Source organism: Hipposideros armiger, unplaced genomic scaffold (assembly GCF_001890085.2).
Source record: "Hipposideros armiger isolate ML-2016 unplaced genomic scaffold, ASM189008v1 scaffold_643, whole genome shotgun sequence".
Classification (NCBI taxonomy): Eukaryota; Metazoa; Chordata; class Mammalia; order Chiroptera; family Hipposideridae; genus Hipposideros; species Hipposideros armiger.
Window position 1 is genome coordinate 428,032 of NW_017731993.1, and position 27,731 is coordinate 455,762.

General features: G+C 40.8%; 1 protein-coding gene across 9 annotated transcripts in view; it reads left to right on the plus strand.

The window, feature by feature from the left end:
* The window catches only part of MBNL2 (muscleblind like splicing regulator 2), a 154,321-nt gene that overhangs the window by 32,185 nt on the left and 94,405 nt on the right, over positions 1 to 27,731 (plus strand). For all 9 annotated transcript variants that reach the window (XM_019625903.1, XM_019625905.1, XM_019625906.1 and 6 more), the window contains exon 2: positions 14,823 to 15,603. In XM_019625903.1, the coding sequence (XP_019481448.1) occupies positions 15,430 to 15,603 (174 nt within the window). In that variant the 5' untranslated portion in view covers positions 14,823 to 15,429. The remainder of the gene's footprint in view (positions 1 to 14,822; positions 15,604 to 27,731) is intronic.

Below are 27,731 nucleotides of genomic sequence, written 5' to 3' on the forward strand. Positions count from 1 at the left end.
AAAAATAGACAGCACTAGCAAAATAATGTTGTAGACGTAAAAGCATTACCACATAGTCAAGTTGCTTTCTCATGCATACTGTTCATGACAGATTTTTCTGTTTTGCAAAGAGTGTAAATAGGTAGCGATGTGATGATCTGCATACCAGGCAAGGTATTATTCAGACTGCCTTTTTTTCTCTCTCTCTCTCTCATTTTATCTTGTCAGATTTGGTTTGATTCGCACCTATGGGTTCTCTTAGAGAAGGAGGTCAGACCAGTTGGAGGAATAGGCAGCATTAGGAGAGCAATTGAAGCGTGCACGTGGGAATACAGGTGATAAAATCAATTTGGAAAATAATGAACAAGTAACTTGAGAGGGTGTTGTGAGGGTGGTATCACAGGTTATGCCAGGTTATTAATTTTCCGACTCAGCAGTATGCCTCTTAAAAAACACTTAAAGGAAAATGGATACGTTTTTGAAAGAAATGTAGTTGGTAGGGGAGAAGTAAGGAGCTGAGTGAAGTCCACAGGTCAATAGACCTGGGAAAGCAAAACTGCTTACATTTAAATAAAAATTGTGTATTTGAAAAAATATACAAGACATGTAGTTAAGAGAGTACATTACAGCAGATATCTAAAGATTTCTTGGTTGATCTGCATAATACCAAAAGCCCCTGCCCTCTCCCGTTGTTTGTTTCGTTTCTCTCACATTGGATACTTGTTGAAATGGCTCAGTCAACTCCATGTCAACGAAAGGAGCACAGCGCCATGTGTAGGGTGTGGATGTTAGGTTTTACATTTTGCTCCTCCGTGCACAGGAATTAGAGAGAGCATTTGGCCCGTTCCTCAGTTTCCCCTTCCGTAAAATGGGGAGAAGCCCGTCTGCCACCTCAGAAGTGGCTCATGACCAGAAACAGTTCAGCCCTGGACTGTTGCTTTTCTTTTCCCCCAGTTCCCCTGTTGCACTCCTCTAAGTGGTGGCCCACTGTTGCCATGGTGACACAGCACAGGGTAATGTTGCTTAGAAATAATGACAACTGGTGGCAGCGGGGAAGCAGAGCCCGAATGGTGATTAGCCTCTGAGGAGTGCCCTGTCTGGGCAGAGAGGTAACAAAAGAAGCGGTTCTGGGCATGAAGGAAGGAATGGGAGGGCCAGCTTGATTTAATAAGTCGGGCAAAGATGCTACCTGTTTCCAGCAATTAGCAATCATGTTACCTAATAATGCCCTGTATCAGTGCCTTACATTTTTATAGACGATACACTTTGTTGCCAGGTTTGTCCTTTTTTTATCACTCAGAGCTTGGGGGTTTTAAGTGCAATAAATATTTGTTGTTGATTTAGATCCTAGCAGTTAGCTCCATTTCCTGAAAGATAAGAGGAATTGTTGACTCAGTCTTAATTTCTGTAGCCTGCTTTATACTTGGGGCTTGAGTCATTCCTTATCAATGGCAATTAAAAAGAGTGTAGCAGTGTATTGATTTTTTTTTTTTTAAGTTCAGTGGTGACTGGAATGACAACAAAATAAAAATCCCCTTTTAGCAGATGGACCTCTCCCTGATCCTGAATTGTTAGGTTCTTCTTTTCTGCTAAAGTCAAACGGTGCTCTGTAGGTAATTTTGTATTTTGTTCAGTGTTAATGAAATATCATCACCTGCATGTCTGATCTGGCTGGTATCTTTCCCACAGTGTTCGAACAAACAGGTAGCATTCTGTATCCTTCTGGAGTTTTCTGAACCCTTGGAACATCCAATCCACATACCCTGTTCCCTGCCAGAATAATTGTGTTCTGCGAAGTTAGTGGGTGAGGTTCTTCCCAGCAGAACCTCTCTGGGATGTATTCAACAGCTGGATTACAAATCTCAAGAAGAAGGGGACCTAGCTGTAGCCACTGCCTCAGAGGCCCAGGGCAGAAAACCTGCTTGCCCTGGTCTGACCTCACAGATATGCTAACCCCGCAGGGTACTCTGTGTGGAGGGTCCGTGTGGCTCAAAAATTGGGAGTTTACTTGCTAGAGGATACCAGGGCCAGGGCTGGGGCCTCTGGAAGCCAGTCTTATCAAGGAGGATAGTCACATCCACCTTCAGCAACCTTATTTGCTGACAGCCTCTGGGAACCAGTATTGCTCCCATTCAGAAAGTTCGAGACCCTCTTCTAGATCTGAAACCACAGGGGCTCCCACCAACACACCATGAAGATGGGGCTTAGGGGGTGTTGGTGGGCTCTTGGTGCACATTGTTATGTGTGTGCTGTTCTAGTAGAAGAGAAGATGTAAAGAAAAACTCAGCCTCTCGGGTACCAAGGCCCTAGATCTGTGTCCTTTTTGCAGCCGGGGACTTAAATATCCCACACCTGCTCCTTCCCGATGCTGAGTGCAGAGCCCTGCCACCTCTCCCCTGCATCTGGATGCCCCCTCAGATATGGACGCTGGAGCGGGAGCACAATGGGCTCCCCGAATGTCCCCTCCCCCCATGCAGATGCTCCTGTTAGATCCCACAGCTCAAATGGCCTGCTAACGAATCTAGGCCAAACCAGGCACAGCTGATAAGATTTCCAGAAGAGTTCCTAAAAATACATTTCTCCTTAAATCAGCCTTGCCAATCACTATAGAATCACAGAAGTTTAAGGAGAGAAGTGGATTTGGAAATTGTCGCACCCCTATTTTAAAGCTAAGAAATAAAAGTCCCAGAGTGCTGAAATAATAGCAAGAACAACAATGGTTGAGAAATATTTCAAATCACATCATGAAGATGAAACAAAGCAAACGGTAAAGGCAGGTAGAAACTGTGAGCTGGATAGTATATTCATTCATTTATTTGTTCATTCATTCACTCAATTCAGCAAATATTTATTGAGTGCTTACTATGTCCTAAAGTTCTGGTGTTGCCCTAGATGTCAGGGATAGAGACCTTGCCCTCACAGGTATTACATTCTGGTTGGGGGAGAAAGTGAACAGATAAGTAAGTAAATATGCGAGTGTCAAACAATGATAAGGACTTTGGAGGGAAATAAAGCAGGGTGAGTCAGGGAGAAAGCAGGACTGATGCAATATTACATCAGGGAAGGCCTCCCCATAGGCTGTCATCTGAGCCTGTGACTATCTGGGAGAGGCACATTCTCAGCAGAGGGAACAGCGAGGTCAAAGCCCTGAGGTAGGCCCATGTTTGGCTGATCAAGGGCCAGCCAAGGTAAGCGTGGCTAAAGGGGAGTGAACAAGGAGAGGAGGTCAGGGAAGGTGTGGGGCTGATCACGGAGGTCCGTGCGGGCTATCATACGCCTTTGGCTTTCACACTCAGAGGTGAGAGCCATTGAAAGTCCCTGGGCAGAGAAGTGACATGATCTGATTACATTTTCAAAGGCTCTCTCAGAATAAATAATGTGTTGAGCTGGGACTGCAGGGGGCAAGGGAAGAGGCAGGGGAGATGGGCGAGGGGGCTACTACACCAATTCAGGTGAGACACTGGTGGTTTCGATGCAGATAGTAACAGTGTAGGTGGTGAGAAGGGGCTAGATTCTGGACCTATTAGAAAGGTAGAACCAATGAAATTGCCTAATGGATCAGATGTAGGCTGTCAAAGAAGGGGAAGGAAAGATGGAGAGAGGAAGAGGTAAGAGAGACGGAATCAGAGACAGAGACAGGATTCCAATTTGGGAGTCATCACTGTCTAGTGGGGTTAAAGCCATGAAACTGAAGGAGATCATGGTGAAGCGGAGGCCTGGTGGATTTTGTTTGCTAGCTCTTTCCCTCCGCAGTCACCACCCACATATGCTCGCTGCCTCCTCCTCTAACGCTGACCACCAGGCATAAACTTTGATCTCTCTCATCTTTATTACCTTTCCCCTCAAAAACATTATGTCAGTGGTTCTCAATAAATATTTTAAATGTTTGTTCTAAGCTAGGACCTGGGGCTTATCTCGCCATTAAAGATGCTAACCCCAGGTGACTGCTGTCATCCCAGGAATCTATCATTTGGCTCCACACACCCACTTCGTCTGGCTCCTGCCTTTTTCCTCTCATTGAGACACGTGCGTTTCGTACAGCACCTTCTCCGCAGCTGCTCCTTCTCATCTGAGGGAAGCCACTGGCTCCTGGCGGATTTGCAGAGCACATGTGATTATTATGTGCTGAGCCCGTGGTTGATCCAGTCCCTCATTCCGTCCCTCTTGGCTGGGGGACACCAGCCATGCCCGCTCCTGAGATCGGGCACACCTGCGCACATGCACACATTAAGATACTTTGTGATACACTCAGAACCAGTACATGATAGCAGATAAAATTTCCACAAGGAGAGAAGAACAGCGCTTTCCCCCCCACCTCCTCACCTCCAGTCACCTCCAGGTGTACTCTTGTTATAACTCAGGCCTCTTTGTTCCTTTAAATTGTCCCGAGGCCTTGACCTGTGAAGTTGGTAGCATCCTTTCTCTGTGCCTGCTCTCAGCTTGCCAAGGGGTAGCTGGAGAGAACAAGGAAACCGTACTTGTTCATTTGAGAATAACTTCATGCAGTCTCACTGACTTTGTGCCTCCCGGGCCATTTCTCATGCCTGGCTTTATCTGTCTTTCTCTTCTGCGACTGCCCGGAGGGGCCATCCTCAGCTTCGGGAGCCCTTTGTAAGGCCCCAGCCCCACCTCTGCCTATCTCAGCAGTTAGAACCTCTATCTGACTGAGATAGCAGGGGCCGCAAGACAAAAAGTGCCCCATTTCATTTTCCTGCTCTCCAGCTGACAGCCAGGCTGTCTCCTTCACCCCGCACCTTCTTTCAGCCCCATTTCTGAGAAATGAGCATCTTACTTCTCATCAAGGCCAAGCCTCCAGTGGAGCCAGTGGTCTCATCTCCCCGCCTCCTTTGGGTGCCTCCTCCAGCCGATTCCAGCTCTCCGGCCCACACCTCCATCCGGCCATTTTCCCAAGCTCCCGTTGTAGTTCTCTCGTTCCATTCAGGAAAGAAAGGCGTGATGGACAAAGCAGGCCTTCTCCCATTCTCCTGGGTGCTTCACATAGTACGTTCTTCCAATTGTGTCAGCAAATCTCAGGTTCGAAAAGGGTAACCTCCTCAGCGGCACACAGGTCATCAGTGCCCACCTGACCGCAAAGCACAGAGAGTTCAAAACTTTCCTTGCTGCTATGTGGTGTGGTGTGCTTGCAGCCCCAAATACTCCCAAAGGCTCCAGGGGCTGAGCGCCTCCTTTCCCAGCCCCCCCCCCACCACCCCCTTCCCACAGCTATAGAAACTGCCACCTGGAAAGTCAGCAGTAATGTCCTGGTTATGACATTTAGCCACCACTAATGGTGCACATGCCCTTGGGCTCCTTGTGGCAGTGGGCTTTTTTGGCTGCTCCCTACATCTTGAAACTCTAAACCTCTCTCCGGGCACCTGTGATGTTGCAATAGTCAGAGGATCTTTTGTCTCTCATTATTCTTTTTCTGTGGTTTCGCTTGCTCTTCTTTTTTCCTGTCACCTCTGAGTGAACTGTCCTTGACCCTGTTCAAGTCTTTCTCTTTTTTCTCCTAAATGTATTCACAGATGTAGATATTAAATCTTAATCTCTCTCTCTCTCTCTCTCTCTCTCACTATTCTGTGGTTTTAGCTATCATTTCTATGAACATTAAATCCAACTATGCATCCATGACCACAACCTCTATGCCCCCATGCCCAGCTGGCTTTCACTTCCTGACGTCCTTCCTCCTGGGCAGAGCATCAGTGTCCTTCTGCCCACGCAGGATCCAAAATTTGAAGTCCTCTTTGACTAATCTCTTCCTTGCTCTCCACATCCTCAGTCCTCAAAGACGGTTCGTTTCTGATGAATTTACCCCAACCATCGTATGGAATCGCCCTCTTCCACCTCTTTCCCACTACTGCAATATAATTTTCAGCCTGAGCTATTCTTTTTCGCCCGCACCATTGCTAAAATCTCTAACCAATTTCACCACTTGTGAGCTTTTCTAATTCTAGTGCATCCTTGGTGATGCTACCAGAGAGAGCTCTTTCCAGTTGTAGTCTTGTCTAGAGCCCTCCGGTGGCTCTAGTATCTACCATATTAACTATCCTGATATGGTATACCCAAGTCTACTTAGACTCGTGCAGCCTAAGACCCTAAAGCACTATTCTCAATTCGCACTGTTCTCAGTACTACTCCCTAACGAGCACTTCAGAAATTTAAAGGAGCATTTTCCCCCCATTGTCCAAATGACTAGGGAGCATCTCTGGAATACGATGGGCAAGAATAAAGAATTTTGACATCTTGCAATAGATATGACTCCCTCCCTCAGAATGAAAAACCGGTTTGCATCTCGTGACTTTTTAGTGTCCTACTGGACAGTCACATAGACAAAAATCTTCGTGATCTGGGTCAAGATCTTAACTCTGTTTCACGTATTTGCACACGATGTTTTTTAAAAATTTATTTTGTGCTTTTTGGGACAGTCTTAATACAACTGAATTTTTAAAGGATGCAACAACTGTGTAAATTGAGGCAAGATTGTTCTTTAACTCGTTAGGAACTTTAACGGAAGTTGTTTGGCATTTTGCAAAACCACATCACTTGTCATACCTATCTCAGCCTGCATCTGTGCCTGTCACAATCAAAATAATGTTAAACACATACAGGTGTGAGTATCTGACCACTTCATTCTGTTTTCTAATACACTTGTGCCTGACTATTGGAAATTTCAAATACACATTATTTATTTTATCAAAAGTTGCTTCCTTTGATATCTTAGTTATATTTCTGTTATGGCAATATATTGAATTTTTAAAAAACATGTGCATGTTGTCAAGATTATGTATTATTCTCATTTAGTGACAAAAGTTACGTTACAAAATCTTGTCTGAAAAAGGAGGGTATTGGTGTTTGTAGGTATACAGGCAGATGAATTAGATTCAGCTAGGGATAATGGAAGAGAGAGAAAAGGAAAGGGGTCAGCTAAAAAGCAGTCCTGTCCACCAGAGGCGGTGGCCGGGGAAGGAAACGGAAGCCCTGACAAAGACTTCTCTGGGAATTCATGGCTAGATTGTAGCCTGCAGCTCAATAATCGTTCTTTCTGACTACAGCCACTGGGCCCTGGATATCCAGGAGACCAGTAAGTGCTGTCAGACTTAAACGGTATCTAATACAATTGCTTTTATTCTAGTAAGAGCGTCTCCTAACTGAATTATAAATGTTTAGATAGAAAACACAGATGCAGGGAAAAACATAATTTGAATACAAATATGTGTTGAATATATTATATCTGGTGGTAGTTTTGAGAGGATATTTAGAAAGCTCTCCTCTTATAAATGAAGATGGGATTTCTTTCTCGGCTCATTCCTGGAAACTTGCAATGAAAATGGACCGGGAAATTTCATGTGTTAAAAATGAGCCCTGATTTTATGAATTTTTCCCTTGTGCTTTACAAGATACAAGAGAAGAATTTTAGTTGGGAATTTCTCCTTTTATGACTGTTGTCATGAACATTGGTTTATGGGACTCACTATGTGACCCTGGGTATCCTGGTGCTTTACTTCCAATGTATTTGAAAGAACAGTCAACAGAACCAAGTGCTACGCAAAATGAAGACGTCATTGTTAGCCGTGCTTCTTCCCCTGCTTCGCGTGAATATGGATTTGGAATTAGGCTTAGAAGAGCATCTACCAAAGGTTTGTCTAACTACTATTCTAAGGAGGACTGCATAGCACGTTCCACCTTCACAGAAAGGACCTTTCTACCTCCTTGTACTGACACTGCATTTACCTTACAGGAATTTATAACTTGCAGTGAATAGAAGTTATTTCCACTTGTTACTTGTGTGTGTGTGTGCATGTGTACCTACACATAGAGTAAGGCATGTAGATGCCTTCTGTCATGTTGACAAGGTTTAGATATCATGTAGAGAGTACTTATATTACTAAATATATTTTGGTTGCGGTACATAAATTTATGGATCAGGTATTTTCAATCCCCTTGATGGCAAACAAGGAAACTGAGGCTCAGAGAGCTTAGGTGACATTACACAGCTATTCGGGGTGGAGGAACGACTAGAACTGGGGCAGAAAAATTGGTTCTTACCCCTAAACCATGCAGAAATGTCAAAGCACCAGTCCATTTATATTTTCAATAAATTAAAAAGAAACTCATGTAAAGGTAGCCAGAAAGAAAAATCTTTTTTAAAACAATCACTTTTGCTTCTCCCTTCACTCCTTTTCTTTAAAAAGTCAATTAGGTTTTTATTTCTTTCACAGTGGGACCTCTCTCATTTCTATACTTTTATTGGTTCATTGGGCTTCCTGTGGGAAGGCCCAGTGAGGGACCTCAGTTTCAGTGGCTGTGATTACAGGGCAGGATTACACCCACTCCTGGAGGTCAAGTGGCTCTCAGCCCAGCCCTCCAGTCCCGGCTCCTCCAGGTCCCTGTCCAGCCCAGGCGTCTGCATCTGATAGGTGCAGGATGCGGCCGGGTCATTGATCAAGGGAAAGAGCACACTGAGAGCTATTTTCAATTAAGCTCCAGAAATAGACGTGGGATGCTCAAACAAAAAGCCACTCACAGGAAGGAAAAATCATTATATATATATATATATATATATGTATATATATATATATATATATATATATATATATATATAAAGAATTTAAAAATGAAGGATAGGAAACACAGCGATTCTCAAAATTAGAAGTAGGAAACTCAAGGAGACATAGCTTCTTTCTTGTAATTAGATTTATGCAAAATAAAATTAAAGGCATCCCATAAATTACTTAATGGATAATGAGTCCTTGACTGTCTGACTCAGAAATCGGTTTGTTTTGCAAGGATCCTTTAATCAGCTCCCTAGGAGGCCGATGTCTGGCAGACAGCTAAAATACCATAGATGACCGAAAGGAAGCTGGGGGAGCTGTGTGCCGCAGAACTATTTTCCTTAAGGCAGTCTTAAATTTTGAACCATCTCAGTCTCAAGATTGGACATGATTGATGTTTCTCCCCTCAAAAAATGTACAAACTAGCTACAAAGCGTCGTCAAGTTCAGGACACCTGGGGTCCACAGCCCAGGCTTGTCTGAGAGGTGTAGGGAGGTGGGCTCTTGGGTTGTAGAAGAAAAAGCCGTGCTTTCCAAACTTACCCTGCTGCTTCATTGAGCGGCTGCAGAAGAGCATGAGCAGCAAATTCTTTCCAGTCAAAAGGCATAGCTTTCAGAAAACCTAACAACTTGAAGATTTTTGAATATATTTTGAAAAATGAAGTGTCATGTAAGTAAAGACCCTAAAAATAGCTTGGGATTGATTATTTTGTAGAGTTGAATGGCAAGGCCTTTGGCATTTCAGGAAATACTACAAGAGCCTTCTTTCTTTATCCTTGAACTTCAGCCTTGCCTTTCCTTTGCAGATGAGTCAAGCAGTGAACCTTGATACTTGGTATATCTGGTGTTGTCTTGAGAAGAAAGCCCCTCTAGCCGTGAGGGACTGAGGACTGAGCTGCTGGTCACTAAGGACCACCAGCCCCCTAAGACAGTCCTTCCCCAGACAAGGGTTCTGTAAACAAAGCCCCACACACCCCCACCAAAGGCCTGAACAAAGTGTACAGGCTAGGAGTTAGTCTAATTTTTTTTATTCTCATAGAATGAAGTCTTATCTGGGACAAATCTCTCAGGTGTTTTCTGTTTAGTCTAGTTTGGCTTTGTTTTGTTTTCACTGATCAGAAACATAGTCTCTGAGAGAAGCCCCGAGCCAGCCCTCCTGCAGTTCGTTTCTGTGAGAATCAGCGAAACCAAGACCCTGTGATCAACCCAGGGCAGACATCTTGGTTCCCGCAGTAACCCACAGGATGCCTGGCACACAGGAGGCCGGCAAGAAATTGAAACTAATAATAATAAAAAAATAAAAAATAAATAAAAAAATATTTCAAATACACACACACACACACACACACACACACACACACACACAAACACACAAAGAAATGCTTACTACTGTGGTTCTCAAACAGTCACGCCCTGGAGGGCTCATTAAAGCAGATTGCTAAGCCCCACCTGTAGGGTTTCTGATTCAGTTCCTCTGGGCTGGGGCCTGAGAATCAGCACTTCTAACAAGCTCCCCCGGGGGCTGCTGCTATTGACCTTATTAACTACACTGTGAAAATCACTGGGCTTAAGAGTCTGGATTTTGAAGCTCAAATAACATATCGCTGGAGCAGCTCCTCACCCTCACCTCCAACCTACTTGGCAGCAACAGGGCAAGCCAGTGGCTGGAATTTTCCAGAAGATAGTATACTGAAATCCCCTAGTAGAGGCCTTATTCCTTTAGATTAGACTTTGGTCTGTATTAAAATGCAATGCTCGTTGGAGGAGGATCAGGAGTTCATTTGACAAACATTTATTGAGCATATTCTATATACCAGCCACTAAACTGAACTCTGGAGATTTGAAAATCAAACTTACAGTTCTTGTGAATTGGGGCATAATGACGTCTACTTAAAAATAACTACCAAACAGTGTTAAAAGATGGCCCATAGAGAGGTCACCAAAAGGGGAATGGGGGAGGTCAGGCTGGCAGCCTGGTGACTCAGCTGAAGCTTCAAGGGAAGGATCATCTCCTCCTCTGCGAGGGGCTTAGAAAGACCGGAGGGGGAGAGAACATGAGGCTGCCGAACGCCCGAAGAGGATGAGGAATGGGCTTCTCAGTGCAGCCCAGAAACTTCTGGGGAAGGTAAGTGGTGCTTTGCATAAAGTCAGGGCCAATGCTGTCATATAGACAACCTTTCTGAGAATTAGAAAAAGGTGGCCTCTCTACACACACACTTTTTTTTTTAATTAAATTTTACCGCGATGATAATTGTTAGTCAAGTTACATAGGTTTCCGGTGTACTGTAATACATCTTCTGTATATCACATTGTATGTTCACCACCCAGAGTCAGGTCTCCTTCCTTCACCATCTATTTGATTCCTTTTACCCTCATCTACCACCCACCTCCCCCCTTACCTTCTGATAACCACTAAACTATTGTCTGTGTATACAGGCACATTTTAACAAGGGCTCCTCTGGGCAAATGAACCAGAAAAAGCCGCCCTTTTCTCCCTACTCACCCAGGGCACTGGGGAGTGGAATCTAGCTGCATTTTCACCAAGCCCTCAAACCAAGTAGGCTCTGCCAATGCTACCATTCAGGCTACATATCACACCCAGGGTGACTGCTTGACCCTAAAAGTATTTCATTCACTTCTGGGTTAGTAGAAGCTGGAGAGAGAAAGCAGGCTTCAGGCCTTTGTAGTAACACTGCGGGATTTGTACTTGAGGCGGCTTCTCTGTGGGTTCCCTTTGGCTGCAAAATAAGACGGTCTGAGAAATGAGGGCTGCTCCAGATAAGTGGCCCCGAGTGACCCGTGCAGTCAGCTCTTTGATCTCGAAGGCACTTCCCTGCTTTCAGCATCTATGGCTGGAGCAGAGCCACCCAGGTGCAATCCTGGTCATTTATATAGAACCACTGCAAAGAGAAAAGAAGCCTGAAAGTGGATTTGTTCAATAAATATTTATAGAGCAACTCCTCCTCTCATCACCTTGCATTTGGATAGCACTTTACTGTTCATAACGTATTTTTATGTTTCCTCTATAATATTTCCTTCTTGGCAGCAACTCTGTAATGTAGGTAGAAACTATTATCAGCATTTTACAGATGAAGAAACAGGGTCTCAGAGAAATTGATTCATGCAAGGTCATATGAAGGAACCTTGGCAAAATGAAGGCTAGAAAGCTGGCTCTTAGGACAGGGTAGTTTCCACCGTTCCAGACAGTTCTATGTTGGCTGGTAGAAGAGATGCAAAAGCCCCTAAGATGTTCCCATCAATAGAAATATAATGTGAACTACATAGATAATTCTGAATTTCGGGGAGCTAAAAAGAAGCAAGTGAGTTTTATTTTAATAAAAATTATCAATCCAATTTTAAAAAATATCAATTCATCATGCAGTAATTATAAAGCAATATCAATGACATGTTTTCAAGTTCATTTGTTTCGTAGTAAGTCTTAGAAATCTATGTGTATTTTACATTTAGAGCACAACTCCATTAGAATGCCAAATTTTGATTGGAAATACTTGATCTGTATTTAGATATCATTTAATTTACAACTGAAAGGTAGATTCATGGACTCAAGTTGATCCAAGCACACTTAAAAGTTTTCCAATAACTAAATTGAGGACCAGTTTTGAGTTACATTTACATTAAGAACAAATAAAAACCTTAAATTTAGTTCCTTAGTGGCACTAGCCACATTTCAATAGCCACATGTGGCTAGTGGCTTCTGGCTTAGAGAGTGAAGCCCTAACATATAACCCCTCTTCCCAGGAACTTGTAGTCCAGTAAGTCCGATATGTAATTTAGTCTATGTGTTAGCATAGCTTAGACTTGTCCCGTGATAATCACGTTAAAAGTTGGCCTTCTCCATCCTTACCCCTCATTGCCCATCTCTTTTGATGGCCTCCTCGAACTTAATTAAAAGCTGCTCTCTCTTCCTCATTCCCCCAGCTGCCTGTCTGTACGCGCACTCCAGAAGATGGATGTCGTAATGGCCCAGGGGAAGAATGTCTTTGATAACAGTAGCTTTATAACTTTTAGTATAGAAACTGAGAACAATCTGGAAGAAAGAGTGGAGGTATGGGAGGTTCGGAGAGCAGTATATTTAGGCACGATATGATGCAGCTTCCTATCCTTCTGGAACATCTTTGAGGTACCCAGGACTCTGGGCATCAGAAAGGCTGGTTCTTCTGCTTTTAAAAACAAGTTCGTCTTGATAGAATCTGACCATCTAAATTCTGGTTGGATTTTCATAGTAACTAGAAATGGCAATCTGTTTCTCCCAGAAAAAAAAAAAACACAAAAAGTCTTGTTATCTAAAAGCATAAGCAAAAGTGTACCCCACTCACTGGATCGGGTTGAGGGCATTGTCCTGATTTTCGGAATACTTGAGTCCTTCTTCATCTGCTGCTATGCATCGGAAATGCATGTTTGCCTGTTTCCCTTCCTACATGTGAAGCCTTGGCAAAGACTGCTGCTGCCTTTGAGGATGAGCATCACCTGTGTCTTTGTTTTCCTGTAACCTCATCAGACCTTGGTCCATAGGATTCAGGGACTCTATAAATATATTGCAAATATAAATTAGGTGTATCCAAGCCATCGTTTAAAATCTCCTTATTATTAGGGCCTCAGCTCCACTGAAAACACAGGTAGAACTGTTTCCTTGTCCCATGCTTCCCTGGTCCTTTGTTCTCCATGGGGGTTGGAAGTGGGGGCTGAGGTAATGAGGGTGCAGGTCCAGGCTGGTCTGTGAAACCCGACCCAGAGTAAATTTGGTTATTAAACTCCTCGTCTTAAACGCCCTAAGTTAAGCTAGTTGATGTTAGCTGCTGGGAACACAACACTGCCAAACAGACAAGCAGGAGCCTGTCTGTCCCCTCAAATATTTTACAATTGGAGGGAGGTATGTGTCATGGCTTTCAAGGTTACCAATTTCCTTAAAAGCACATACAATCAAAACTCATTCAAACACTTCTACTAATAAGTAAAAGAAGTATTGGGGTGAAGTAGCATTTCCCATTAGTCCCTAGGAGGTCCTGCTAAACAAAAGTTCCACGATCAGATAAGCTTGAGAGATGTGGTGGCCTGTCTTCCTCTATTAGAGACTCATTCAAGGCAGGAAAAAAGCTCTATTGCAAGAAAGCCTGTTCAGCTTGGTTTACCAGGGTTTAACTAAGCTTAATTGATTGTGACACCTACTTTTTCAGGGAGCACTTGTGAACCACTTAAAAATTATCGTTCTCTTAACTTATTTGGAACATGCCAATTTTAAATAATCCACTTCCAGTCTCCATTAAGTTCTTAGTTATAATTCTTTTAGCAGGACATCAGGCTAACTAAGCAAGTATCTAAGGTAGCTTGTGGCATATACAATTTGTGAAAATGGTCAACTTCTGGTATTTAGTTCTGTAGTCATACTTGACCCAATAATGTTAAATTTTAATGTTTTAACAAGTTAACAATTCTTGAAAATATTAAAAGAAATGAAATAGGCTGATTTTTAAAAATCTGAATTCACTAATGATATTTTTGCTGTAGATATTTAGCGCCATCATTCCACAGACCAGAGCGTTTTCTGATTGTGACTCCATTAAAAACTTGAACTGAACTAACCTAACATTAACTTGCATTCATTCATTTAGTCAGTGAGTCAATCATCAGTAAAATAGGTCAATAAATGTTTTCTGAGGACCTAATAGCCATGAAATAGTCCTTACCCTCCTATTCTTACAGCCCAGAGGGGAGTACTAAAGTAATAAGAATAGAAAGAAAGCATAAGAGGTCTGAGAATAAACATCAGGGGGCTTCTACCTATCCAGCTCGAAATTCAGATCTCTGTAAACTAGAAAGAATGCATAGCGTAAGGAGCCCAAACTTCATCCAAAATGAGAAAACCCTTATTAGTTAGGAAAGATAAATCCCAAATAATTGTTTATAGCATTTCCAACAATAAAATCGATGGCCTGCATGTGAAATTAATTGAAAGCCACAGTTCTGATAGATTGTTTTGGTGATTAAGCAACATTAGATTGAATTGTTTCAGAATGCCTAATTATTGTGCCTGCCACACTCATCTCTTTGAGTCATTCCTAACTTTTGGATTGCTGCTTATATCCTGTGTGCAGTTGCATCTTCTTCCTCTTTCTCACCTGTTTTTTTTTAATGCATAACTTTCCTCACTATAATCAAAGGGCACAGCTCTAAGTTGCATTTTTCCAAATTCTAGATAAGAGCTAAAGAGTTTGTTATAGTGTTGATGCCATTGAATTTGGGTGTCAGCTGATATTTTATTGGTGTTTTGCAGGTTTATGATTTTAAAGTGCCTGTGTGAAGTCACTTGCTGAGAACTGCAGCCTGGGAGCTCTTGCTGGTTTTCAAGTCTTGTTTTTCTGTCAAATACACGTTACCCTGACCTTATGAGTGGATGAAGATACCTCAATTGTCTGACTTTGCCAAGTGCTTGATTTCAGAATTTTAAAAGAGAGAAGGAAAAAGAAATCCTGCTAAGATCTGAACATCTAAGTGGCTTATTCTCCAGCACTGTCAATAGCGGTGAGCTTCAGAACTAAATATTCTCCCAAGGAGTGCCATGATATTGAAGTCACTTTATTAAGAACACTTGTGTCTGCAAAACAGTCAAGAGACTTGGACGTTTACAGCCAGAGATGACACTGAGCGTGCTTTTATTTCAGCCCACAGTCTTCACGTGGGGCATATTGATTGATGAGTGACTGCCTGCCAATAAATTATCTCCTCACTCTGTTTCTTGCATTGGATTTCATTAAGCAATTTATCACTTACCTTCAGACTTACATGTGGGGTTTTTCAACACAATAGTTTTGGAATCATTGGAACTTGGATTGATTTCATCATTTACCAGAAACTAACACAACCCAAATTACTTTATCATCATGGCTTTGAATGTTGCCCCAGTCAGAGATACAAAATGGCTGACATTAGAAGTCTGCAGACAGTTCCAAAGAGGAACATGCTCACGCTCTGATGAGGAATGCAAATTTGCTCACCCTCCCAAAAGTTGCCAGGTTGAAAATGGAAGAGTAATTGCCTGCTTTGATTCCCTAAAGGTAAGATAATGCATTTTATGTGTCACATCAATGACCTATTCAACTATCAAATGAAATGTTTTTTATTGTACTTTTACAGAAGTTTAAACAATTGCTTTTAATTCTGTTTTCTTGTTTGTGGTAACTATTGGGAGATTTTTCACTCAAAGTTTTTCATATCAGGCATATATAAATTTTTTACAGATCCATGTTTAAATTAAAAATACATGATGGTGTATTTTTGGTCTGGCATGACATTCATGTACTCAAGAGTTTTAAATCAAAGTCTGGCTTGTGACAACTAAAGATAAATATTTTATTAACATTTGATCTTCTGGAGGTTATAGAAAGGTGAAGAAATTGAATGTGTCACTTTTATGTGCCAGTGACTCTGATTCACCTCCTAAAGGATTTTCTACTCTGTGGTTTTTTTTCTTGACCAAGGGTTTCCTAAAACACTTCTTAATGTGTTTTTCATTCTCTTAGACACTTTTACATGGCTAACAGAAATTACTGAGTACATACTCAATACTCCTTGAGAACCTACTATGTGAAAATTAAAACATAACACTTCACAGAAAAGAAATAAATGTGATTCAAGATGGTATCCTTGATGATCTCACCATCTGGTAGGGGAAACACAGCACATCAGCAAATAATTATAATGCAAGACAGAAAGGAGAACACATTATAAGGGAGGAATAGAGGGAAGACTTCTATGGGGTCCATAGAAGGGAGAGCTGGCTTCCAGATGACTATTTCAAGAGACATTTTTGGAGGCTATGGCACCGGAGTTGTATACTGAGTTCAGTGGAGTTTGGACTTGAAGAAATGGGGGAATAATAATGACAAGTCTAATTGAAGGAAATGAGGGTGACTTAGCCCACAATTCTTTGAGGTTTATTTTGCCCTAAAACTATGGATTCTATGAATCCCAGATTGTCTCGGACAGTCCTAACATCATTATGATATTGTTTACAATGAAGATAAGTAAGAAATATAGCTAAAAAGGGTTTAATGTTTACATCTCTGCAAAACTTCGTTTAAATAAGCTTACCAAACAGTAAAAAAAAAAAAAAAAAGTTGAGCTACACTTTTTTTTTTTAAGATTTTATTGGGGAATTGGGGGAGGGGAACAGACAAGTTGCTGTCCTTTTGTTCTTCGGTCTAGTTGTGGAGGATGTCACTTCACTGGCCCATATTGGTATTATCATTGTGCTCTTCCTGGCTGAGGCAGATCGGTCTCCGGCCATTGGATGGCCACTCACAGTGGCTCACGGCAGCTCAAGCCGGCTGCCAGCCACTCACTGTAGCTCATGGCAGCCCACTGCAGCAGGGGCTGCAGCCTACACCATCACTGGTGACTCACAGCAGCCCAGCTCCAGTTGGAGCTGTTGTTCACCATCTTAGCTATAGAGGGTGCAGTGTCACTGGCCCTCATGTGGGATCCGAACCGGGGCCCTGGTGCGTGCTCAGAGCTGGCATCCCAAGCCAACGCTTAACCAGCACACCACTTGGCCGGCCTGAGCTATTCTTTTGATATATGATTTGGGAAATCACAGTGCTATGAGTTTATAAAATAGTGACCTTACCTATTCTTGGGTATTGAAGGGATTGGGTATGTTTTGGGGGGGAATTTTCATCTTAAAGTAAAAAATTAGGTCTTTTAAGACTTACAAGTCAAAATTAAATATAAAAGACTTCAAAACATATATTTAAGTATATCTTAAAGGGAAAATTTGTCTGTACACTATAGCCCAACAGGAGTCTTTTAAGGGTTAAAATTTCAAAAATTAGATATGTTATTTACCTCAATAACTATCAGTATTTTATTCTTTTTTATCATAAAAATGTTTTAAATTAGACTTTAAAATTATAAAACATTTTGTCTACACAGAAATGAATAGATTGATAAATCACAATTCATGTGAACTATAAAAATATAAGCACATTTATATCTTAGTTTTTATTTTTCTTTTAGTCAAAAAAGTACTTAAGTATGTATTGACTTCTATGATTATTGCCAATGGAATCATTCACTATAAAAAGAAGTGTAGATTAAAAACTAGATCATAAGAACTTTGATACCAAAACAGGTCAGAGATGAGAAATTCATTTTCCAGGTCATTCCCAGTTCCTTCATTTTATTAATCCAAGCCTTGTCTGGCTGCGTATTAACCATTAAACCAACATTTTAGCAAGTTTCTTAAAACTTAATTTTTTAAAACTAGGGACACTTGAGGAAATAAGCCCTACCTATTAAAGCTAAGTATTTCTTGAATATCAACAGGACAACAGATCCTTATAATTCATTACCTCACTGTTGATTCACCCGGCCCACAATTGTTTGAGAGTTCCAACCCATGGGTAAGACCAAGAGCAGTTATATTTAGTGTAAAAACATGAATCAAGCTGTGATTATGTTGAGCATTGTTCAAATGAAAAGGAGATTTAAAAAGCATTTCAGAACTGTCTAGTAGAACTATTTTCAAGTGTTTCAGCATAGTTATATATATTGCCTCAAGTCATCAGTTCCCTTTAGAATTGCAAATTTTCAGGTTATTTAATTTGATTGTGATGTTACATATTTTTTAAGTCACCAAACTGTAAAAAAATGTGAAAAGAGCCCACAGGCACAGGAGTAAGAGAGACCAGAGTCCAAATACCTGCCCAACCACTTCCCAGCCTTGGGTGGGTCATTTATCACTTCTTGTCTTTGTTGTCTCATCAGTAAAACAAGGACAGTCATTTGTGAACTTGGCTGAAATATGCACATTGTCCCGCATAGTGCTGGCATATTCACCTTGCGAAATGGGTGTAAGAATGTCGTGTCCTTACAACAGGGGCTGTGGTAAATAAAAACTTGCTTATAAATAGTAGCTAAAAAGAGCAATGGTGGTGATAATGAAACTATTTAATTTTATTTCATTTAATATATTGAAAAAGACGGTGTTGCCCAGTGGATCCAGCCTGAGATAGAGAGAAGGGCAGGGGCTTTGGAGTCAGACAGGGAAGGACTTGAACAAACCCTGACTGGGACATGGGCTCGCTGTATCATTTGAGACCCTCTATTTTACCTCCTGGACTTCAGTTTCCTCTTGTTTAAAATTGATATAATAATTCCTACTTCATAAGATTACTTCCAAGACTAACTGGCTCAAATATGCCAGATGCCCAGCAAAGACCGGACATACTAGCGATTGGCCATGTTAGTTTATTTCCTTGCATAATAAACTATCACAGTATAAACGCTGGTTTCGAAGACTGGCTTTACAAACAAGATTATGTCCAACTCTTAAAGTATCCAACTCTTAATGCATCCAAACTCAAGAATCTACCATGTGAGTGATAATGCCTCAGTGGTACAAATCAGTCAGGACATTAAAAGAATTCAAGTTTGAGGCAGACACCACATCATCTTTTACTCTTGTTATTTATTACAAGATATTTTCTACAAACACTGTGGGGTATTTTTATTCCTAAAAATAGGTACAAGGAATTAGTGTTGGGCCTGTGAGATAGACACAAGTCAGTTGTGAGCCTGAGATGGTTTTTATTTGTTGTTTTTTGTTATGTGTTACTTGTATACATGAGTAAACTTTTATAAATACATACTAAACAGATTTCTGGGTGTTTGGAAAAGAGATTTGCTGAGGTCTTTGGAAAGAGAGTTATACATATATAAATACTTTTACAAAAGATACTTCAGAAAATATAGCAGAGCTCTTACAGTAACATTTATACTTTATTCACAACTCTTACCTTGTTGCATTTTATGTGAAACTACTGGGCATACAAGAATTCATGATTTTATTTTTAAGTTACAGTATTATTATGAACAATGTAATTGCTTCAATCTTTTCTGGAAGGCCAGAACATTCTGGAACACTGTGTTCCAGGAGTTAGATTAACTTAACAAAATACAGATTTCTTCTTGAGCAACTAATGTCCCTGTAGCAAAGGTCTTGACCACCCGTCCCTACATTTTTATGGCCATAAAACAGTTTCTCTCACAGTGGAGATGTTTGAGATTTTTCTTTTCAGGTTCTTCTTCTTGTGACTGATAGAAATTAATCTGGATTGTTTTGTAAATTGAAACATCCAGAAAAGAATAAATGAATTCGCTTTAATGCTTACTGAGATGAAAGATTTTGGCATTTACCACTTTCATCAGGTATTTAATATATTTGTTTAATTATCTAAATTTGAAGTCAGCTTAACAAAAGAAAACATTATTTTTAAAATACGTTACTAATTTTTGCAAAACAAAAAACCCACACCTAGAGTATTTGGGAAAATTGTTTAGCCCTCACATAACCTTTCACAATAAAAATTAGTTCAAAGACCATGTGATTTTTTTCAATGCCTAAATCAGAGGATGTTACTCCTCTATTCCAGTGGTATCCCATCTTGCCCAAAGTTAAGACCACACAATCCTTACAAAAGCCATCGAGGGCCGAGGAGATCTGCTTCCCACGCTTAGTCCCCTAACTTCAGTCCTACCACTGCTCCCTCATCCAACCCACTCCCGCCATCCCACCTCTATGCTCTCCACTGAACGTGCCAAGCAGGCTTTCTTCCGGGAACCTTAGGGTGTTTGCACTTGCTCTTCGCTCTGTCTGAAATGTTCTTGCCTCAGTTATACGAACAGCTTGTTCCCTCACTCCCTTCTGGTCAAAAATGCCAACAGTGAAGTCTTTCTGCCAACCTTGTTTCAAAAAGCAATTCCCTCATTGCTGGGATCCCCTCATCGTTTTGCTTTCCTGCTCGCCCTAGCGCTTACCACCATCTGACTCAGCATGTACTTGATTTGATTTTTGCTCATCATCTGTCTCCTTTCTCCACTCTGCCAGATTGTAAGCTCGGTGTAGATGGGGATCAAGTCTTTTTTGATCCATTGTGTATTCCCAAAGCCTAGAACAGTGTCTCGTACATAGTACAATAGATGCTCATTAAGTATTTGTTGAATGGTAGAGCATGTTCATCAGGAAAGTATTGAAGCCTCTCAGATGGTTTTACAGGGGTGCCCTGCACACTAGGGATGCATTTCTCATCATAGCCAATGTGACCAGCACCTCCACCCTTGAGTTGTGCAGTGCACAGCCTATGCAGCCATGTGCCACATGGCCCTGTTCTCAGTACCCCAATGGATTTCAAAATCAGGGATTTTACACAGGTGTACACAGGTGTACACAGGTGTAACTCGAGAAGTATAATACAACACTGCAAAATTGACAAGTAAACTGTTTAATTTTCTCTGAAGCTTCATGTAATGCAGAAACTACTTTTGATTACTCTCCTTTCTAAACTTCAAAAATGTAAAAAAAGTAGAGATCCTGCTCATCTATGAGATGTTGGTTATAAATTGGTTGATGGCAAATAAAATTTTAGTCTTCATATTTATGGAAGAATATTTTGAAATTAAAAGTGGTAGGTGTGGGACCATTTTGGACAGTTCCTAAGAACATATCAAAAAAGGCATCGATATATACCATTGGCCTTGGCCTTAATTTCGTGTTCTTGAATTTCCACTGGGCTCTTAAATACAGGCTAAATTTTTACAGAAATTGCTTGGGTGTTTTCTAAGCTATATGCCCAATTTTGGCCTGATTCAAAAGTATAATCTCAGGCAATTATTTTGTTACCAACAGTAATCACTGTAGTCATATAGAGCCTACTATCTGCTAGGCATTTTTCATGCATTGTCTATTTCTCCCCAAACTTCTGTAAGGTAAATATTATTCAATCAACCATTACAGATATGGATACAGGTTCAAAAATGTAAGTAGCTCACATGTAACTTACAAATGGTGGAGAAGGGACCTCATTCCAGGTAAGCGTGACTCCAGAGCTGGCACTATCATTTCCCTCCTCCTACCTCCTCTTACAGAATAAGTAATTGGTGTAACTAATTCTAAAATTCCTAATAGCTTAATGATATTTGTGTTTCACAAGTTTAGCATACTGAAGTGTAAAAAACATTCTAAAATAGAAGCCCCCAGGAATAAACCTGTTCAGGTACTAGAAAATTTAATATTTAAGAAAAGAGAGAAGCTGTATTTATTTTTGTTTGCACCTGTATACAAACATTATACCATCACTTAGGTCTCAGTAATATAAATGGTTTCGGTCCAAGGTGTGTGTTTTGTGTGTGTGTGTGTGTGTGTGTGTGTGTGTGTGTGTGTGTGTTTGTGTCCATCCATGTGATTCTGAAATCATGTGTGATTTCAGGTGTTATGATGTAATAAAATGACAGACAGGTTTCCATTTTTTTTTTTAAGCTTTTTATTGGGGAGTTGGGGGATGGGAACAGTGCTAGGGAATTAGGGGAAGGGGAACAGACAAGTTGCTGTCCTTTTTTCTTCAGTCTAGTTGTGGACTTGCTTCACTGGCCCAAGTTGGCACCATCATTGCACTCTTCCCGGGCGAGGCAGATCAGTCGCCGGCTTCTGGACGGCCGCTCACTGCGGCTGCTGGCCACATACAGTAGCCCATGGCAACCCACTGCCACAGGGGCTGCAGCCTACGCCGTCCCCAGCGACTCACGGCAGCCCAGCTCCAGGTCGAGCTGTTGTTCAGCATCTTAGCTGTGGAGGGCAGTGTCACTGGCCCTCATATGTGGGATCCGAACCGGGGCCCTCTGGCGTCCCAAGTCAGCTCTTAACCAACACACCACTTGGCGGGCCCACAGGTTTCTATTTTAAGGATTCTTGGACCCACCAATTATACTCCGTTCATAAGAGGTTCATTGCCCTGTCACCTGACTTCTGCCCTCCCGGGGAAATTAACCACTCCCCCTTCATGTCCTTCATCCACACTGTTCAGACCTCCATGTAACAGTTCACTCTTCTAAGTGTGTGACCCAGTACAAACCTGTAAGCTTCCAGTTTCCCCAAAACAGGATTATGTCGTATTCATCTTTGTGCCCCAGCCTCTAGCATGGCATCTGGCACATAGCAGAAATGCAATAGTAACCATCCATGGGTGCATAAATTAACAAAGGAATCTCCAAAACTTTCGAAAAGGCACTAATTGGTGATCATCAGTGAACTTCAGACCCAAACATTTTTCTGCATGAATCTTCACCATTTTTTAAAAAATATCTGCTTTGTTTTGCAAGCCTGGCCAGTCTCTCCTTAGAATTCTCTCCTGCTCTTTTCCCCATCGTATACTCCTAGTTCTTTTACCACTCTAACCTTCCTTCCTGTTTTACCTCTAATGCCACCTTGTCCTCCCCTTACTCCCTCACATGGAGTCTCTCCAAGACTCACTGTTGGTTTGCCCTAGGTCAAGTTCAGTGATAAGTTCTGAAAGTATATCTGCATTCATGTATTCAATTTCTACCCCATTTCTGGTGTGTGCGCTTTCCTTGACAATTCTGTGGCTCCAAATGCCTACTGAGCACCCCATATGAATGGTCCATTGTCACCTGGAGTGCAACGTATCTAAATCACAACTCTTCATCCTGGCCACACCCCCAAGCCATCACCCACTTCAACCCTACGCCTTGTTCTTGAGATACAAAACCTTAGTTTGATCCTGACCACCATGCCAAGGACTTAGGTGGTTTTTTTCTTTTTCTTCTTCTTCTCACTGTGATTGTATGCAAGTCTAACATCTTTAAGAATTAATCAAAACTATGCGATCTTTACCCAGAAAAGTAGTCATACTTATAGACTATTGCAAACAATCTCAAAACTTCAAGGGTTTCATGTTGGCCTCTAAAAAGTATTAATGCACTGCAAGTAAAAATCCCTCATCTACAGAGAAATCGGACACATTAAGGAGGGCGTAAGATGACCGGAGGGTCATTAAAGATACTTCTTGGTTACTTCTGAGACTTGCTAGAGCCAAGATTAGCTCCAAATTATTCCTAATCAAGTCACATTCTGAGGGACAGGGTGTTAAGACATCACTATATCCTTTGGTGTGTGTGTGGAGAGAGAGGGACAACTCAACCTATAACAATAATATCTAAACCTAGAAAACATCAGAAATGAAATGTAGTCTAATTGAATAAGCTCAAATCAGGTTTCAGAGTTCATCTCTACACACTGAATAGCTACTAGCCATCATGGGAGTTGGCAAGCGAGAGAAGGCTTAAAAACTCCATTCTTTGGTACTAAGTAGAAGAAGGAATGATGATAAACTGGTATTATATAATTACAATATTCTGTGGCTAAACATGTAAGAATAGATAATAATTCACAGAAAAAAAATGGCAAAACTTATTTTCCCCTAAAAGCTATGGAGTGAAATATCAATTTTAACCTTAATTACATTCTTTAATAATTACATTTGTTTATTATTCACTTTGCCTTGGGCAATAACGCTAACTTATTAGTTTGTGTGTTAGTTCTTAGGAGACCATTTCTCACCAAAGCTTAGGAAGAAAGAAGCATTTATCATATTAAAGAATTTGTTTAATATTCTATTTTTTTTCCTGAAAATGGAAATAGCGTCTTGTCAGTGCCCTTCTTCTTTCATTCATAATTGTGTTATTTTAATTTTAGAATGTTTTTAATACAATGACAAACTAGGAAGCAAATATTTAAAATAAAAGCCCTGGCCTGAGAATCAATATCAGATTCCTGGCTTTCCTGCATTTAATAGTATAGCATTTCACCTCTGTGGGCTCCAGGTGGCTCAGCAGTAAATATTCATTCATTCATTCATTCATTCATTCATTCATTCATTCCCTCTCTAACAAACAAGAGGTGCAAACTCAAAATCTGCAGGGACCAGCAAGCAATATGAATGAGTGACTAGGTTCTCGCTGTTGGCAAGACACAGGGATCACTGGAAACTGAAGAAAATTAACTGAAGAGCACGCAACACCTCTAAAGATGGCAGCTGCCAATCAACCACAAGCAGCTGTTGCCTGCCTTGTGAGAATCCTGCAGATTTTTAAAAACGAACCAGATGAGGGTAAACAGGATCAAATATATGGTGATGGAAGGAGAACTGACTCTGAGAGGTGAACACACAACGTGATATATCAATGATGTATTACAGAATTGTACGCTTGAAACCTATGTAATTTTACTAACCATTGAAACCCCAATAAACTTTAATTAAAAAAAAATAACCAGAGACACAAATTTTGATGTGAAATTTCCCAATTTTTATTTTTTATTTAATCTTTTATTTTTAAAACTGTTTGATTAATTGATTAATTTTATTGAGGTGACATTGGTTAAGAACCTCATGTAAGATTCAGGTGTAAAACATTATAATTCAATATCTGCATACACTGTGGTGCTCTCACCGCCAGGCATCTAGTTTCTACTCATCATCATACATTTGACCCCCTTTACCCATTTAACCCTTCCCCATCTCCACTTCCCCTCTGTTAACCACCAGCCTGTTGTCTATATCAATGAGTTTGTTTTGTTTCTTTATTTGTTTCTTTTTTGTTTTATATTCCACATGAATGACATCACATGGTATTTGTCTCTGTCTGACTTACTTCACTTAGCATAATACCCTCAAGGGCCATCCATGTTGTTGCAAATGGCAATATTTTAGCTTTCTTATGGCTGAGTATTATTTCCGTGTGTGTGTGTGTGTGTGTGTGTGAGAGATCTTCTTTATTCATCTGTTGATGGACCCTTAGATTGTCTGCATCTCTTAGAAATAAGAGTGCACATATCTTTTTAAATTAGTGTTTTCATAGTCTTCTGATAAATACCCAGAAGTAGAATAGGTGGGTCATATGGTAGTTCTATTTTTAATTTTTTGAAAAACCTCCATACTGTTTTCCATAGTGGCTGCACCAATTTACAACCCCACCAACAGTGTATGAGGGCTCCCTTTTCTCCACAGCCTCTCCAACACGTGTTATTTCTTTTCCTTTTGATAAAAGCCATTCTAACAGGTGTAAGGTGGTCTCATTGTGCTTTTGAAGTTTCTCAATTACTAAATCTTGGTAACCAATTAAAATATTTTTAAACCCTGACGTTCAAACAAAACATATCTGAAGCCATCCTGTAGACTGCCACATTTTAACCTCCGAAATAAACAAATATTGATCATGTGACAGGCGATACTAAACACTGGGAATAGAATGGCATATACAGCCTCTACCATCACTAGAGATAACTGAGGGCAGACTGTATTTATAAACTGCTCTTAATCATCCTTGAAAGAGTTTATTTACATTGCTTTGGTGATTCACTCTCTGGTTTTCCCCCCACTTCACCGGACACTGCTTCTGTCTCTCCCTTTCTGAATCTCCCTCCTCCTTTTGACCTCTAAATGTTGGTGTCTCTCCAGGCTTAGTCCTTGAATGTCTGCTCTATGTTTCCTCAACCCACAGTAGGCACCTTAGTGTTCTTACAACTCATCAAGTATGTTGTTGCCTCAGAGCCGCTGTACTTTCTGGCCCATCTGCCAGAAAACTGGACTCCCTAACTGGATGATCTTATCCAATCTGATAACAGTTTCTATATGCTGTAAACAGTTTCTATATGCTGAATTTTTCTTCATTTGTATCGCTAGCCCTGATTTCTCCCCTGAACTCTAGACTCGTGTATTCAGTTGCCTACCCGAAATATCTACCTGGATATTTAAGAGACATCTCAAATTTAATATTTCCACTAATAAGTTCTTCATCCCCCCTTCAACAACCTGTTCCCATTGTACCTGTTCTCAATATAGATGGTATCATTCATTCGGTTGATCAAAAAGAAAACATTTTGAAACCCAATTTAAATCTTCTCTTGCCATTACCACCATATCCAATCCATCAGCAAGTCTCATTCTCTCTGTCTTCAAAAGATATCCTAAATCTGAGCACTTGTCAGCACAATGTTCATGAACAGATTGTCCCAAATCACCACCATGTCTCATATGGACTATTATAATAGCCCACAATAGCTCTGTTTTGCCACTCCCTACCCCAGCAAACAGAGTAACCCATAACTCATGTCACTCTCTTGCTCAGAACTTTCTAATAGATGTTCAATTTATTTATGAAATCCAAAGCCCTAAGACTCCTGTGATCTGGGCTTCTGCTGCATTTCAGGCCCCATGGGTTGATCATGCTCCCTTGCACCACCATCTCCCTTCACATTAGCATCTTTCCTCTTCAGGGCCTTTGCAAGGGCTGTTCCTGCACCTTGAATGCTCTTCCCCCAGATAACTGCAAGGCCCAGTTCTTTACTTTAGTTTGGACTTTGCTTTGTGTCCGAGTGTATCGGACACATCTATCCACAAAAGCACCCTCAGAACTTATCGTTAAAGGATATTATCTAATTACATGCATCTTCCTTGTCTGTCTCCACTGCTAGAAGGTAAGGCTGTACAGCAGAGATCTCATTGCTCTATCTCTGTATGTGGCAGCTGCTGTGTGCTCAGTCATACTTGTAAGTGCATAAATACATCCATAAATCCTACACTTTTAAATATCATTCTTTCAACAAAATTCAAATCCATTTTCTGGTTACCTATTGCTCAAGTTTTTCCATTAACCTATAGGCAGAAAAAACCATCAAAGTCAAAGGCTTTGTACAAGTAAGTTCTTCGGTTTCCAACTCAAAAGGTGTTTCTGGGTCAGTTTATGTTTTTGGCTGCTGATAGGCAGGTCACATGGAGACTTACCCACAGGCGTTAGCAAAGAGCTATTCAAATTCATGGAGTGGTGTGTTGAGCCACTGTGGGCAACTCAGCAGTTCCCAAAACCCTGGCCATAGACTAATGCTGGTGTTGAACAACACTTTCACTAATCTGCTATAAGAATAAGGACACTGAAATACCTTTCTTGTTTTGTTTTATTTTTATTGTGGTGAGAACACTTAACATGCGATCCACCCTCTTACATTTCTAAGTGCACAATATAGTATTGTTAACTCTAGGCACTGTTGTAGAACAGATCTCTAGAACTTGTTCATCTCGAATAACTGAAACTGAATGAAATACGTTTTTTTCATGGAGGTAAATTCTTCAAATTTAAAGGTGCTTTTTATTCCAAGATTGTTTCCCTCTTATTTTTTTTCTGATTATCGTAGTATTCCTTTCTTGACTAAAATGATTGTCTTGATAGATGAGTTTTGTTGTTCTTTTTTTCCTTAATGTTCTTACTCAGCAAACGAAAAAGCGGGCAATGCTATGTCAGCTTCCTATTCTTCTTATGAAATATTACTGTTCTA